The sequence below is a fragment of the Columba livia genome, chromosome 11 (genome assembly GCF_036013475.1).
Source record: "Columba livia isolate bColLiv1 breed racing homer chromosome 11, bColLiv1.pat.W.v2, whole genome shotgun sequence".
Taxonomy (NCBI): domain Eukaryota; kingdom Metazoa; phylum Chordata; class Aves; order Columbiformes; family Columbidae; genus Columba; species Columba livia.
In genome coordinates this window covers 9,966,332-9,981,999 of record NC_088612.1, presented here as the reverse complement: position 1 = coordinate 9,981,999, position 15,668 = coordinate 9,966,332, and the positions used below count along the sequence as shown (strand labels likewise).

At 40.7% G+C, this 15,668-nt stretch overlaps 1 protein-coding gene across 5 annotated transcripts in view; it reads left to right on the top strand.

Moving 5' to 3' along the window:
• Window positions 1–15,668, top strand: part of CERS3 (ceramide synthase 3) — a 47,745-nt gene that overhangs the window by 21,811 nt on the left and 10,266 nt on the right. For all 5 annotated transcript variants that reach the window (XM_065076707.1, XM_065076710.1, XM_065076709.1 and 2 more), the window contains exons 5-10: window positions 1,727–1,784; window positions 2,660–2,710; window positions 3,900–3,992; window positions 4,276–4,404; window positions 6,152–6,258; window positions 7,665–7,821. In XM_065076707.1, coding sequence (XP_064932779.1) covers window positions 1,727–1,784; window positions 2,660–2,710; window positions 3,900–3,992; window positions 4,276–4,404; window positions 6,152–6,258; window positions 7,665–7,821 — 595 coding nt within the window. The remainder of the gene's footprint in view (window positions 1–1,726; window positions 1,785–2,659; window positions 2,711–3,899; window positions 3,993–4,275; window positions 4,405–6,151; window positions 6,259–7,664; window positions 7,822–15,668) is intronic.

Sequence of the window (15,668 nt, the reverse complement as noted above, 5' to 3'; positions counted from 1 at the left end):
CTCAGCCCCACTATATCCACTGTCCCATGGCACAGTGGTGTTTTTCATAGTTATCTCTTGGTTAACTCTGAGCCAGGTATTACTGTGAGTTCCACCCTCTTCCATTTGCTCTCCTAATTTCCACCATGTACCTTTAAATTTTTCTTCCTGCTCAGTGGGTGTTCTGAAGTATTATTTTCAAACCACCTGAGGAAAGATGATTTAAAGTTGAAAAGTGAAACAATGGTTTATTACCAGTGGCAATTTTATAACTGTTTCCTTGACTTCTTCCGCAGGCATGAGACTTATTTTCTTGTCTAATCTCCACCATTGCACATCCTCATCTCTTGTTTGTTTGTGTTTCTTGTGAAATGCTGGCTCAGACTTTGAACTCGTTCTTTCAGCTGTAGTATCAGCCTCCAGGTACCACAGGGCTCAGAAAGGAGGGGCTGCTTTTACCAGAGAGCTTCCCATCATCTTCTCTCATATGGCACTTCATTAATGTTCGCCAAAGAGCGCAATCTCTTTTTTTATACATTTTTCAATCCATTGGTACTGTGTTCTTCTTGAGTTTCTCTCTCTTTTTAGCAAATTCAGGATTTCTGGGAGGACGTTTGCTGCTCTCCTCCAGGATACCTCTTGTTCTATAAAATGTTCTCACCGAGTTTGGGGCCGTGTGCCTGTCTGTGATCTTGACCTTTCTCAGCACGTGAAGTCCTGCAATGTTTTCCTGCTGAACTTGGCGAGCTGCTCTGGGAAAGGTCAGGCTTGTTCCTGCCAAGGAGGAGCATGGAAAGGAAGTACTTTTCCATCACCTGTGGAGGTGGGAGTGGGAATGCTCAGGCTGGGCCTCCAGCCGCACCCGTCCCAGGGACAACACCTCCCACACAGGCTCCAGGGTCATTACCATGCTGATTGCTGGCTCCAAATCACAGCATCCTCTGACATATATAAGCAAGAGCATAAGTTTGATTTGCGAAGATACACAGGAACTTTTTTTTTTCTCCCCTTTGTTGACTTAACAGATCAGTGATGAAAACCTGGAAGTTTTTTCTGCCTTGGTGGATATCCATTTAAGCCACAAAGAAGCTTGGATCAGGCTAAATGCTGGCAAACCTAGTAGAAGATTGAGGTTTATGGTTAATTCAGATCTCTTTAGTAAGACACAGCATAATCCAGTAGGTGTTGTTAAAGTTTCATAGGGCTCCCCTGTTTTCAACAACTGGTATTAAGAGAGATCAAAAGAAATTAACTCAGCAATTAAAAAAAGTCACTCTTGGTGCTTACAGCGTCTGATCAGATTGAGGATTATGTGCCATGCGGCTGGAAAACCTTCTGAAGTCAGGGAGCTGGGAGATGTTCTTAGTCTAGTGTGAATATTCTAGAGGGATTGATGCAGCAGGAAACGTTGATGTTATCAAACAGTTTTTAGGGAATTCATCACATTTGTTGTGACTGTTCTCTTGATCAGCTCATGCCTGTCTGGGTAATTACTGCTCTAATCACAATCAAGATATATATATTGTGATAATGTAAAATAATATACTGCTTTAGCAATTGGTCAAAGCGTAAGTATTTAAATATTAATAATTCACGTGTAGTTAATATGTGACAACTGTTAATGTAGAGTGAGGGCATGTTTATGGGAAGATTATCTGTGATACACAATTATTTGCAGTAATTCTTGCTCAGGATATCTATAAATATGTAATTCTTTGTTCTCATTGTTTTCATTTTAATTTTGCAGCTGGCGATTTTCATTCTATCTTACGTCCTCCATTGTTGGATTTATATTTCTGTACGATGTAAGTTAATTTTTTGAAGGACTGATATTCTTTTAACAAAACAAAGACTGATTTCTAGAGCTTTTTGAAGCCCATTGTAAGACTCGCTGGCTTTAGTGGCTCTTTGGGTTCAGATTTTTGATGTATGTAATCTAGACGATAGGCTACAATGTGCACTGAGGTTTTATTTAATTTTTAAATTAACTTTTGAACTTTTATGATAAAGTACTTCTTGAGCAATCAGTACTTTTAAGGAGAGTTTTAAGAAGTCCCGCAGGTGGTTTGTAACCTGCCTCGTTAACACCTACAAATGCATCCCATAGCCACAGTTTTCTCAAAGGAGGCCATAAACCTTTTCTGGCAGCACTTTTGGGGGTCACAACAATGATGTATTGCACAGCTATTTATTGAGGGGTTGCTGCCGAGTCAGAAGTTGGAAATAACAGTGGAGAGCGCTGCTTGTAACTAGGTGAGCACTTCCTGGGGTGTCATTGATGCTTCTCCTGAGCAGCAGAACAGTTCTCACCATGTCTACGTTCATCTGGCTCTTCTCCCCAAACAATGTTTATTGTCATGAACCAGTGATGCATGTGGCTGGTAAACACAACAAAATCTAATCACTGTGGCAACATATCTTGAGTAATTGCAGTAATAAAACACACACCCACTGCTTTGGATGATGAAATGATGAACTGGAACGTTTCAGGTGTCCTGAAAAGAAACCAGAGAGCTGGGACAAATATAATAAATTAGAGATGTAAGATCACTTTAGAAATTGGTGGAAAATAGTTATTGAGTCTGTAGCATCTTAGAGAAATTTTAAGTATTTAAGATATTGCATTAAGACAGCTTATTGTTGCTCAGCTGATCAGTCTCTGAATCATCTGTCTTCCCAGAAACCTTGGTTTTACGACATATGGCAGACGTGGGTTGGCTACCCGTTTCAGGTGAGCTTTTTGGCTTTGGGCCATCGGCCCAGGTATTTCCCGATGGGAAGGGCTAATCTGCAGAAGCTCTTCTCCCTCCCAATGGGCACCACCTTGAGAGGTGCGGCACCAAAGAGCCTTTTGCCCTTCCATGGTACCTCCGGGTGGCTGTTGCAGGATTCCCCTGTGATCTGCCCCTGCTGCAGCTCAGCCCTCCAGCCAGACTGCTGGGATTTCCACCCATCCCAGGTTACCAGTTGCGCCTGGTAGATTCTATCTGTGTCATGGGTTTCAGTGTCATGGGTTTCAGTGCCGAACCTTTCAGCTTGCACCAGTGCTGATGGTGCTTCAAGGCGCTGCAGAACAGTGTTACACCAAGTGCTGTGTGTCTGCCGGGCCCGACTGCTCTGTGGAGGGAGTGCTGTGGTGATTTGGTTTGGCGCAATGCAAGTCCCTGCTCTGGGGATCTCTACTTAACACTCTGGTTGTTCCCAAGTGTCACAACGCTCTTATTTCTTCCTAAAATATTTTACTAACAGTCCCATAACAGATGACTCCAAGCAAACTGCCTTCTTGCCCACCTGCCAGAGGTTCTTTTTCGCCCCCGACTCCTATTTTTATAAATCTGTGGCCCATGACACTGCTTTCTTGTTCTTGTCCTCCTCAGGGGCCAAACACAAAAAGAATTTCCAGCTTCTCTTACTTGTGGGACCTGATGACCACATCTGCTTCCTGCCACTTGGGAAATGATTGAACCAAGGGAGCAGCCAAGCCCAGCATTGAGCCTTAAGCAGATGCATAGGATTTTAGCATAAATAGCTGACATTTTAGTCATGGGATGTGTGAATGTTTAAAATGCTAATTGTTCACCAAGATGGAAGGCTTCATTTATTTGCAGTTGTTTGTAATTAAAGGCAGAAGCACTCTGCGTGGAGTTCTCTGACAAAAACATAGGAAAAAAATATGCTAAAATTTGGAGGTAGGGGAGGAACTGCAGAAACTGAGAGTATGGTCTGAGTAAAGGTTAAAATATTTGGCTCTCAGAACATCCTTCTTAATGAAGCCCAGAACAGGGATTTAGCTTAGTTCAATTTTTTAAGCAAGACTCAGCAGAGGAGCAAAAGAAGCGAGGAAAGGAAAAAAGTAGTAATTTCACTTGGCATTCACTTTTTGCTATTCTCAGAGTTAACTGTGTTTTTCTTTGTTACAGACTGTGCTGCCATCCCAGTATTGGTACTACATGATGGAGATTGGTTTTTACTGGTCTCTCTTATTTACACTCGGGATTGACAACAGAAGGAAGGCAAGTGATGGTGCTTGTTTGTAGCTAGAACCTGTATTTCTGTGAGCTGGGGGGTGGGATTGGGGGAAGTATTTATAAGGAAAAGCACTGTTCTGATACTGGATTTGGTGCAGCCACATGAGGGCAGCATCAGTCCATCCCTGGCACACCTGTACACGTCTGTGCTCTGGCTGCCAGGGCATCTCTGTGTGTGTGACAAGTGTGGCTTGTCACCTCATCTGCACTGAGACCCTCAGGGGCTGCACTGACTTGGCTCTACCTTTGTTCCTTCTCTCCTTCACAGGATTTTCTGGCTCACGTCGTTCATCACTTGGCAGCCATTGGGTTGATGAGCGGCTCTTGGTGTGGCAATTACGTGCGTGTTGGAACGCTGGTGATGTTTGTGCACGACACTGCAGATTTCTGGCTTGAGGTAACCCTGATCTCCATCTCTGGCTTTTGTTTTGGCTTTTTTTGTTGGTGTTTTGGGAGTTTGTGTTTTTTTTTGGGCTTTTCTGTTTTGTTTTGTTTTTTTTTTTTTTTGATTGTTGCCCAGGTTATGTTCAGTGACACTTTAATCTTTTTGCCACGAGTTTCATGTGATCCCTTCCTGTCCACACAGAGACATGGCTTCACAGATTCATAAATTGTAAGATAATAAGAGGCATCTAGATAATCTAAGCTGATAGTCTGTTACAGAATCCATTATGAGAAAAGAGCAGAAGAAAAATTCTTCAGTACAGTGCAGGGACTGAGAATACAGCTGCCACTGTGGATTATTCTTGGTTTGCTGTTAAAATTAGGCCAAGTTGGCTAGCCTGTGAACAGCTTGTCATGATACCAATTCTCAAGCAAATTTAGCAGCCAAAATTTTGGCTACTTCTCCAAAATTCTTAATTTTGTTGTCATTCACACCTCTGTGTTGATTCAAGAGTACATCTACATTATACACGTCTCGCTGGAGACACTCAGGCTGTCCTTGAACAAGATATCACAGGTATCTCCTGGCAGAAGAAAGGTTTCTTTCCCTGGGCTGAAGGGGAAATCCCTTCCCTGAACTAAATAACAATGTTTAGAAACGTTTAAGTTCAAGAAGTGTCTGGTTCTGCACTGTGGTCATGGAAACTTACTACTGGGTTTCCTGGAAGACAAGTGCACACTGGATTTCTTTCCATGGGGTTATCCTGGTTTTCTAACACCAAGATTCAGAGAATAGTTTCATCACCTCTTTTGGTGGCAGTGCCAGTGTAAGCAGTGCTTACAGGCTGCTGTCTGTCACCGTCCTGATACTCTGTTGTATTCAAGCAACTAATTGTAGGCAGTTGGGATCGGCCCACATTAAACTCACACATACAGGTTTTGCTGGGTTGCTTTTAACCCTGAACTGCTCTGTGGTCCAGTTAGCTGTGTGGCCTTGCCAAGAGTTGAGCTGACAACTGGTAGGACAGCACTCAGATGGAAACTGGACTTGGGTACCAGAGTAACTTCATTCAGCCCTGCTGCTCAAAAGTTCATCAAACTGCTGTTTCAAACTTCACCTTGGTACCTGAGCTTTGTGTGAGCTTTGCTCACACTTGAGAACGGCCATTTCATTCAGTGGTGCCCAGGGTGATTCCTAAATGGAGCACGGAGAGTTGTGCAGGTCAGCTAGAGGAGAAGCAGTAACTATAATCTTTGAGTGAGATAGAGAACAACAATAGGATTTCTAGCACTTGAAAAGGAAAAAACAGCAGCTGAGTTTGGTACAGAGAAGTGTCAGTAACACTCATACCTCAGAATGCCTGTGTACGAGGGGTCGCTGCCATTCTGAGCACGCAGATATGGCCAGCAGCTTGTCTTGGATTCGGCCTGTTTTGAATCTGGTACAGGAATGAGGGATTACCTCTGTTTTTTACAGCACATTTTGATTTCATAAGACTTTTATATTCTGATCCGAGAGCTGTTCTTTTAGGTCTTTGATACTGTGTCCTTTCCTTTGAGATGAAAGGAGAAATATAAACAAAGAATCTGTTTTTATGTTGCTTTATTAGGTATCAGTAAAATGATTGGTTTACTTGTCAAACAGCGAGGAAATTTTCTTCCTGCTTAGGTGGAAGATGAGTCTTTGTTTATGAAAATGCAGAAAGGAACTTATCTCGGAGAATATTTGTAATATATTTGATGGTTTTTATTCAATGCAGGCAGCCAAAATGTTTAATTACGCTCACTGGGAGAAGACCTGCAATATGCTCTTTATCATCTTTTCTATCGCATTCTTCATCACAAGAATCATCCTGTTCCCCTTCTGGTAAGCGCTATTTAATGTACTCACAGGCTTTTATTTCATTCCCCTTCCCATTGAGAGGTCAGTATTGGTTGTGACGGAAAAAGGAAAGGAATGGATTGTACTTCAAAGAGCAGAAGCAGAACTTTCATTATTGTTTGCTACTAAAGGTCAGGAAGAACTGTTGACAAAAACTGTGATTTTCTTTAAAAACTGAATTTAATTAAATAGTGTTTTTTAATGAACCTCTTGAAAATATGCTAACCTACATAAAGGCTTTTACATGTTACTTATTTTCATAAATTGTAGTTAAATGCTATGAGCGCCTACATTTTTGAGAGGGTTGAGCTATTTAAATAGGACAAATAATTTTCCCATTTATTCCATCTCTCCGTCTGTAGCTGCAGAGTCAGAGTACAGTGTAATTCCTATACGACTGTAGTTAATTTTTGTAGAGCCGCCTTTTTGCTACTTAGTTCTTGGGTAGTACCTCACTCACATGAGAAGCATTCAATGAAGTTAAGGGGAACCAATTAATTTACAAAGTCAGTGCAAATAAATCATAACTTGCTAAATACTCAGGTGACTTCAGAGCGCTGTGATTTAACCTGCTTTGGGGTATCCACACGGGTGCTTAGTGTGCTTAATGCTTAACATGTTTAGCTTTTAAAAAGTGTTTAATGTGTTTCACATTCACGGTTTCGTTGACTTGCTCTAGTTTGCCTTCATGCCCCTCCCTGCATGTGGACAAACCCTTAGAGACTCAAGCTGGTTAAATTAATAGTTCTGAATGTTGATCAACACGAGGTTTTAATTTCCTGGAGTATTTTCTTACAGAAATGCTGATGTCTCTCTCTTGTTATTTTTTGATTAACTGTACAAGTGATCTCCAATCATTTTGTTTTGCTGAATTTCTCGTTCTTGAGTTTGGAAGCAAAACAGGGAGAGATTAAAGGAAGAAAGCCCCAAATGATATAGAAGTAGTGAAGTCTCAAGATGGACAAAACATATGTTAATTAACAAAAAGCCCTGTTGCAAAGCCTGTAGGATTTTCTCTGGAGTGTGGATTTCAGATTAAAAAGATTTTTGCATTAAAAAAAGGCACAGACAAGCTCTGTGTTGCATAGTATCTAGACCACACAGAGCTCAAGATTTAGAATAATGGGATTTTTTTTCTCCTAACTTTATTTATAATACTTACGTGCAAGACTCAAATTTCTCATCTTCTGAAGTCTGTATTTCAATGGAGATGCATAATCTAGTTAAGACAGGGCTTGTTAATTAATCTGTCATCTTTGCAGAGCTTTTTAATATTTTGTGGAAATACTTAATCAGTTTGGAATGTGAAATTAGAAATAGTTGTAAATAGCGTAGAGAAGAAATCTTGTACCATAACAGTCACCTTTTTTGGTTTTGTTTTTTGTTTTTAGGATTCTGCGTGCCACGTTGTATCTGCCTACATACTACTCCACGACTCCTGTCATAGCATATTTTTTTTTCAATGGGCAGCTATTGATCCTTCAAGGCTTGCATTTATATTGGGGTTCCTTAATTTTCAAGATTTTGAAAAGGTTCATTTTCTTAAAGGTAAGCAATTTTGTTTCTCCAAAAAGACGTGTGAAGTATCAAACAGATGCTAATACCTCCAACAGATTTACTTGGAATTTTATATTGTTTTCCTGAACTTCATTTTAGAACTTTTGATAGGAACCTACCAAGTATAGGGATGTTCAAATGTGGTTTCTTACTTTTATTGTCACACCTAAGGTCTGAGATCAGAATATCAAAGCTTCAGCTAAAACCTTTTTTTTGCCTGTATATGGTGATTTGTTCAGATAGCAAATGAGAAATGTGCTCTCCAAAAAACTGAAGCCCTGAGATTACACAGAACCCTTTAGAAATTCCTGTGTTCCAAGTGAAAGCAAACTTTTCTCATTGGACTTTGTAGAAACATACCAAAAAAATGAGAGGAGAGGTGAGTGGTGAGATATCTAAATACTGCTGAAAACTTGTAGTCAAAGTTCTATGAGTTTGTCTAAATCTGAGTTCAGCTATACTTGAACATCACATTTGGATTCAGAAAACCGTACGAAGCTGGTCTGGTATTAGAATATGCCGCAGTGAAATACTGTGATATTCAACTGGAGTAGAGCAACAGAGCAAGTCTGGTGCTGCCATAATCTGCTTTTGCCTTGCAGAGAAAACTCTTGTGGGAAAAACTTATGAAGAAAACTTTGCTGCCATTTAGGTCTTGTTTGGTTGCCTGAAGTAGGAATGTTTTTACAAGGTCTCTTGTCATGAAGTCTGCAGTGTAGATAAAACATTTAGCAAAAAGCATTTAGAAAAAGACTTTGGAGAACATGTGTCTAGTTTTGGCATGAGCGTTGACAGGTATGTTTTGCTCATGGAGGTGAAACTGAAGTTGTGCTATTGAAAAATGGTATTTATTTTGAGAATCAGGATGCAAAAACTTAATTGAGCTGATTCTGCCCTTTTATCTGAAGCAGTTAATGCTGTGAAGCACCTTAAGGAAATAGAAATATTCATTTTTACCCATATTGAATTGCTGTTTGATAACAAGAATCATCCTATGACTATTGGATTCCTTCAAATCTTATACAGATAGACAGCTGGATATCATTGGCAGACCCAGTGTTTTCCCTGGAAGAAAAGTGCAGTTACAAACTCAACCCTTGTTAGGCAGCAAACAGCTGTACATAAGGGACAAATCTGTGGAAGAAATGGCTTGTGTTGTTCTGCCTCTAAAACATGCTTCTGTGTTCCCTTAGACACTGAAAAGCTTGTCTGTCTTGTCTGTCACTTACCTCTTAGATTAATTACAACGTTATTTATACAACACTGGCTTACTGAGTGTTAAAGTGGTTGAGTTCTTCTCACTTTCTTTTCGATTTTGGCTTGGTCTCTGTGCTGTTCTCACACAACTCCTCTGATGAAATCAATAGAGACATCCCTCTGCTGTCCAGCCGAGGAAGAGGAAGGCTTTGGCATAGTTGTCCATCTGCATTGGTGGAGTTTATGGGGGTACAATGCAAAGTCTTCAGATACAGTTGTGAAGAGGACATTCCTAGGCCAGCTATATTAGGCCATTCTCCCCTGCCTGCTTATATGCCTTTGTAAGGGGCAGAAATGTTTTATTTTGAGATAAGAGCTTTTTTTTTTTTGTATTAGTCATTGCTTAAAAACGAGAAAACATCAAGCCTTCATCCCTACTATGAATTTTTGATTCCTTATACAGCTCTCTGAGAAGACGGTTTCCAAATAACATTTTTACGGTGGTAGCAGCAGCAGCCCTTGCCCTTTTCGGTCGCTATGACTTCAGCTGGCTTGCATGTGCGGCCTGTTTTCCATAGCGGTGGCAAACTTGGCTGTGAAAGCAGCCAGGGCCTCCAAAGCTGGAAAGGCAACGTTGAAAAGAACGGTGTTTGCAAGGCAGCATTTTTATACTGACATATTTGTTACAGACATACTCCACACAAATAGCCATTGCTATTTTAGTGAAATACCAGTAAACCATTATCCTTGTATTAGAAGAACCATGTTTCTCTGCCCAAGGCTTTTAAGTTTTCATTCAGAAAACAGGCGATTTTTGACATTTTTCTTGAAGCAGCAGTTAGCTACTTCAGATGGAAAAATGAAGTCATGGTGTAACTGGGAACAGGGACTGATGTTGTCGTTTAACTGAAGGAAGCTCTGAGCATTGCGAGGGTGTAAGGAATTTTTTCGGTGCACTCTGTGCCTTGAGCCACCCCATGTTGGTGGGAGCAGCAGTGAAAACCACTGTAATGCAGCAGTTAGCAGCTCCTCGCATCTGTCCAGGGCAGGTGGGTACCTTCCTTGTACCCTTCAGGACCATGTCATTGCACCATCTGAAAGTCAGTGGGCTTGAATGTATTTATTCTTATTGGGAAGTGCTGTTGTCTCTTGTTAAGGGACTTGTCTGGGTCAGACATGAAAGGTGGGAACATGAACAGGAGGGCCCAGGTTGACAGGATGTCACCTACCCATCGAGTCCCCTTTGCTGTTATTTGAAGGGTCACACATTGCTGTGTCACTTCATGCTTAGAGCTGTGGATCCAGATTCAGTACTCGTATCTCCAGGCTGTGGCAGGAGGGTTTGTTAAAGACAGGAATTAATACAGAGTTGATATTGAGTACTGCAGCCTCGTGAGCTGGTAGCTTCTTCTGTGCTTTACTCTTCAAATCCAAGACTGTTGTTCTTGCTGGAAAATATAAAAATACCCCAAAAGGAACCCAAACATTCTTTCTTAGAGGATATTTTATAACCCATGCATAAGGCATACATGTGAGAAAAGCCCTTCAAGGCCAGACCTGTACCATGTATCTTAGATCAGTTCTGCGAGGGAAAGAGGGACATTCTCCGGTGTGATTTCTTTTCAGGTTAGGTCAGACAATTGCAATGTTCACTGCTGGCTGCCATCTTGATGTCCAAGGCCTTTTGTTGCTAGGAAACTCCGTGTGTTTCTGTAATATTGTTCAATTACATGGTTAAATTACCCACTTGTATCAAGTTTCAAGCACCACTGAAACATGTCTAGTCATCATGTCTGCACATATGAGAATATTTTAGGAAAATTGAAAAAACATATAGAGAAGTATGTACATATGCACTGATTTAAAATATCTCGCCAGGAAAGTCCCGTGGAGATTAAACATTTTATTTCCAAGGTCAGAAAAAGGGAGCGAATGACAGCAGCTTATAGCCACATTATTATGGCAAATTAAGACATAAAATATATGTTAAAACCATTACACGCCAAGTTAAGGTTTTGAGACTACAGTGCTTTAAATCTTGAAAGAGATGTGTAAGTTGTAGGAAATGAGCATGATGTCCACATGACTCAGATACTTCAGGGCTGATGCAAAGTCCATCAATGGCAGAAGGTTTTTAACAGACTGTAATGTGACCAGAAATATGTTCTCTTTCTCTTTTCATTGTTTTGTCACCATCACATTGCCTTCAAGTAACACATTAAGCTTCTTACTAATGCTCATTATTATTTAGGAGTCATTGGCTGCCGTTTTATTTGATTCACTGCAGTACTTTCCTCTTCCTGAGGCAGAGAAGCCCCCGTACCGCTGTGCAGCAGCCTTTTGGACTTGCCACTCTTTAAAAAAAACTAGCTGGTACCACATATGTATCTTCACTATTCCTTTGGTATTTTGGACTCAGTAAGCAGGCTTTGTAATGATTTTGCTTGGCTATATCCTTTTCCGTGTTTTTATGTTGTTCTTTTTAATTCTTTATTTGGTCCAAATTCCCAAGGGAACAGTGAGAGTTAGTGTTCAAAGAATGACTAATGACAGAGTAGCAGTAGCTGAAAATGATAAGAAAATATCATTTTGGGGTTGAAATGAGAGCTGTGAAATACTCGTTAGGATATTTTTGCTGTTTCCAGCAATCGTTCTTCTACTTCAGCATTTTGTTTAGCCTGACGATTGCGCCTCTATTGAGAAAACTCTGCCAGTTTGAGTCAGCATTCTTTCTTATATACAGATACTGGGATACCAGTAGAGTCCTTGCCATGAAAAGTGATTAGCCATATAAAAACTCCTTAAATCAGTCACTCCCTTATCTGTACTACAAAAATTGTATCCCTAAAAACGTGTCCATGGACTCAAATACTTGATATGTTTTAATAGTAATGTGTCAGCAAGGCCTGAAAGTCATTTGGAACACAGATGCAGTATGATTGTATCAAATGTGCCCTTGCTACTTCTATTGAAGAATAATGATTCTTTACCCCAGCAGAGGTGCTGGCCTATATTAATTTCTGTCTTTCTTGTTGTGAGTTTATCTCTTTAGAGACTTGCTATAACCCTTTGTGTAAGTTTTTAAATTAAACCGTACAGTTCCCAGAGGCCGTTCTACCTGCTCCTGGCAAACGCCTTCAGCTGAGTTTAGTCTGAGGCTATTCAGACTTCCCTCAGCCTCTGCAGAACTTCCCTTCCCTGGGATCCTTTTATTATTTTTCCTCCTTTTTTTTTTGTACTTGATCTGTCTGCATCAAATGTAACTATTATTTTTAATAATTCATTTCAATCTTGTGTTTATTTTGCAACCACATGGGTCCTGGGAATATGGAATTTCAGTGCTGAACTTGGGTGAGAATTTTCTTGTTCATGAAACACAGGCCCACAGCACATTCTTTAAAGCAATGGTGGGGGTTTTTTTATTTGCAAGTCCTTGAACATTTACCCATGGAAGTACAGACTTCTGTATGACAGATTTAAACCCCTAGCACTTGCTTTGCTTTCCTTAGTGTTACCTTTAGAATCAGGTCTATGTCCTCTAGAATTAGACCACAGTGGTTTAAAACTACTGGTTTAGCTTTATTAAGCAAGAGTCGCTCCTCTGCCCCTGCTCACCCCAGAGTGCAGTGGCTGTGAACACTTAAGCTGAGGCAGCATTGACTTTCTCATTGAACTGTGCAATAATTTGAGATACTTAACCCTAAAGAGAAATGTTATTTTTAAAATTACAGAGAGGAAAAAACTCTATGTAATGTGAAATTAGAAATGGCCTCTGAAGAGATTACATTTAAAATCTCTATTGTGGCAAATAGAATGGGATCCGATGTTCACGTGCTGGAGCTGCTCGGGGTGCACCAGCCACATGGTGGGTGAGCTGAGCCCAACTGCTCCCAGCTAATAAACCTGGACTTTGAACCTGAGCTGCGAAGGGTCGTCACATGCGCAACGGTGCTGCACTGCCGTACTCCCTGCAATTACTAGGGTGTGAAAATGAAGCATATATTCAGTTTGGGCACGCACAGCAGTTTATTGGTCTCCTAAAGAGTCAGATTTTCAGCCCATTGTTTTTTTCCTTCTTACTGAAGCAGTAAAAAAATTCTTTTTAAAAAAAAAATCTATCTATTTTCAGGACATTTATAATAGGAAAATGAAATTTAATGAGAATTAACACATTCGGTGAGAAGTAATTTGTTTCAGGAAAATGTTATTCTACGGGAGTTAAACAGAGGACAGAGTTTAGTTTCCTAAAGGAGAGGCATGTAAGTTTTGTTTTCTTTTACTTTTGTATTTTGTTAAGCCTGTACTGTGCCAATGGCTATCAGGGTGCTGATTAAAGGGACCAAGAAGTGTGTTTGCCTTAATTCCAAGTAGTCATTTGAAAAGCAGTAATATATTTATGTGTATATATATGTATGTGTGTGTGTATATATACATAAACACACACACACATATATATATAATATATTATAATCTCGTTAGTTACAATTTCATGACTCTGTGGGACTGGAAAGCTGTGGCAATGCTTTCACTGGAGATTTTGTGGTTACTTTCTAGACTGAGAAGGGCCAGTACACACTGATGCCCCCATATGGATTTTGAGGTCTGTGAGTGAAGGTTTAGCACAAGCACAAGACAGATGGAAGTAGATTAGTAGGGGCTGACTTCTCGCCATTTTAAGGGAAAATGTGTTATGGCGAAGTTGAATTTGTTGATTCTCCACAGATATGTATTTATAGCAGGTTTTCTCAAGAGGATAGCTTATTAGGGGCAAAAATACAACAAATAAAGGTGTTTCCTCTTATAGATGAAAACCAGTCTCTCTGGGAACCTTCCCAGTTGATTTAAACGATTGCCTTTGGGACATGGGGTTTTTACTAGCCTGGAGAGGGGAGGTAGCCAGCCAGGTCAGCAGCGTGAAGCCTCGTACCCCAGTAAAGGGAAATTGCTTCCTGTTCTGACTTTCTTTCATCTGCATATTTCCCATTCTGCTACAGCGATCTCGTTAAGCCCAAAGCCTGGCTACATGTCTCACTTCATGCTGCCAAATTCATTGGAGGGAGGAAGGGGGAGAGGAAGAAAGGCAGAAGAAAGCATAAAAGAGTGAGGAGTTTGCTGGCTGGTATTTACAGTGATAGGCAAAAAGGTGAAAAGCCGCTGTGTGCACACTGAGGAACTCTGCGGTCCTGTCCTTGCTGGGGATTTGAAGTCAGGGCTGACCTCAGTAACGTGTGTTGTTGAAGTGTGTAACTCAGCAGAGCCCGTGGAAGAGGAAAAGCCACCAGGTCTTTACTGCACAAAAACGTGTCAATCCCAGGGCGCTATCTGGTCTCCTTTGCCTCATCCGGTGCATCGCGTGGCACTGTGAGTTAAAAGGCAGGTTGCTATTTAAGCCTCTGCTTTTTACTCCAGACTATGAAAGGGGATCAGCAGCTGAGCAATGACTTCCAAAGAAGTCTGTTATACTATGTGCTCAAACACACTTCTCAGATTTCAAAACAGCAACAATGGTCTTTGCTGAAATATTGATTTTAAATAAATAAATAAATAAGCTCTGTTTAGAATGCCCATAATTCCACACCACCTTTCACTTGAATATTATATAAAAATCAGGTAAAGTTTAGAAAACATAAGGACTCTTAGGACCATTATGGAGGAATGAACTAACAAGAAACTGAAGAAAATAACTTCTTATTGTTTGATTGGAATAGATAGGCTGTGAAGGTGCGCTGGGGTGGGACCGTTAGGACAAAGTACCCGTCCACAGCCCTGTTGTGCACACACGAGACTGTGCGAGGGCAGAGTTAGACCCGTGGCCACAGTCCAACAAAAACTGGGTGTGTGGGTGCTCCCTTTGCCCCTCCTGCATGAGCTGGGCTGTAAATGGGGCCATGCAAGTCCCTTCTGTGCTGCAATAAAAGTCAAATGGTTCCAGAGTCACTGAGTTTGACATGAGGAGGAGCTGCAGATGACCGCAGCCTCTAAGAACAGAAAATCACAGCTATTAATGTATGTAATTCTGAAAGCAAAGCTGCCTACCCAGGCGCTGCAGCAGAAGTTGTTGATCCAGAGCCAGGTTCTCAGCTGGTAGAAATGAGCCTGACTTGAAGTCAGTGGGTTCGTGTTCATTTTCACCAGCAATGGATCTGGCCAAACAAGCACCCCCGCCCCTCTCTGCACGTATGTCTGGCACAAGGCAGCTCCACTTTTGGCAGATTCCCTGATCTAAATGACTCTTTTTTTTTTTTTTTTTAATGCAAAAGTTCCCAATTCAGATGAGAGACAAATGTTGGTAAAGTTTTTGCTTTATAATTTATTGATTTACCTTGTTGTTCACAGAAGGGCATTTGCTGACAGTTTTTCTGACTTCCCTTGTTAACTGCTCATATCTTTTAGCTTTCTAGCAGGATATTTATTGAATCTTCCATTTGTTGCTAGTTTTATACATGTGCACCTACATAAAAACTATATATGTGTAATAGCATGCATATGTATTTATTTTTTCAATTGCCAAAAAACAATTCACAGAGCAAACTTTGGCCTTCTGCAGAACTTCTGATGCCTTATTTACTATTTTTAATATATGCTGCAGAGGTTTGAATTGTGACTTTGTTATGAGATGAGTAATTCTCATACTTTCAGAG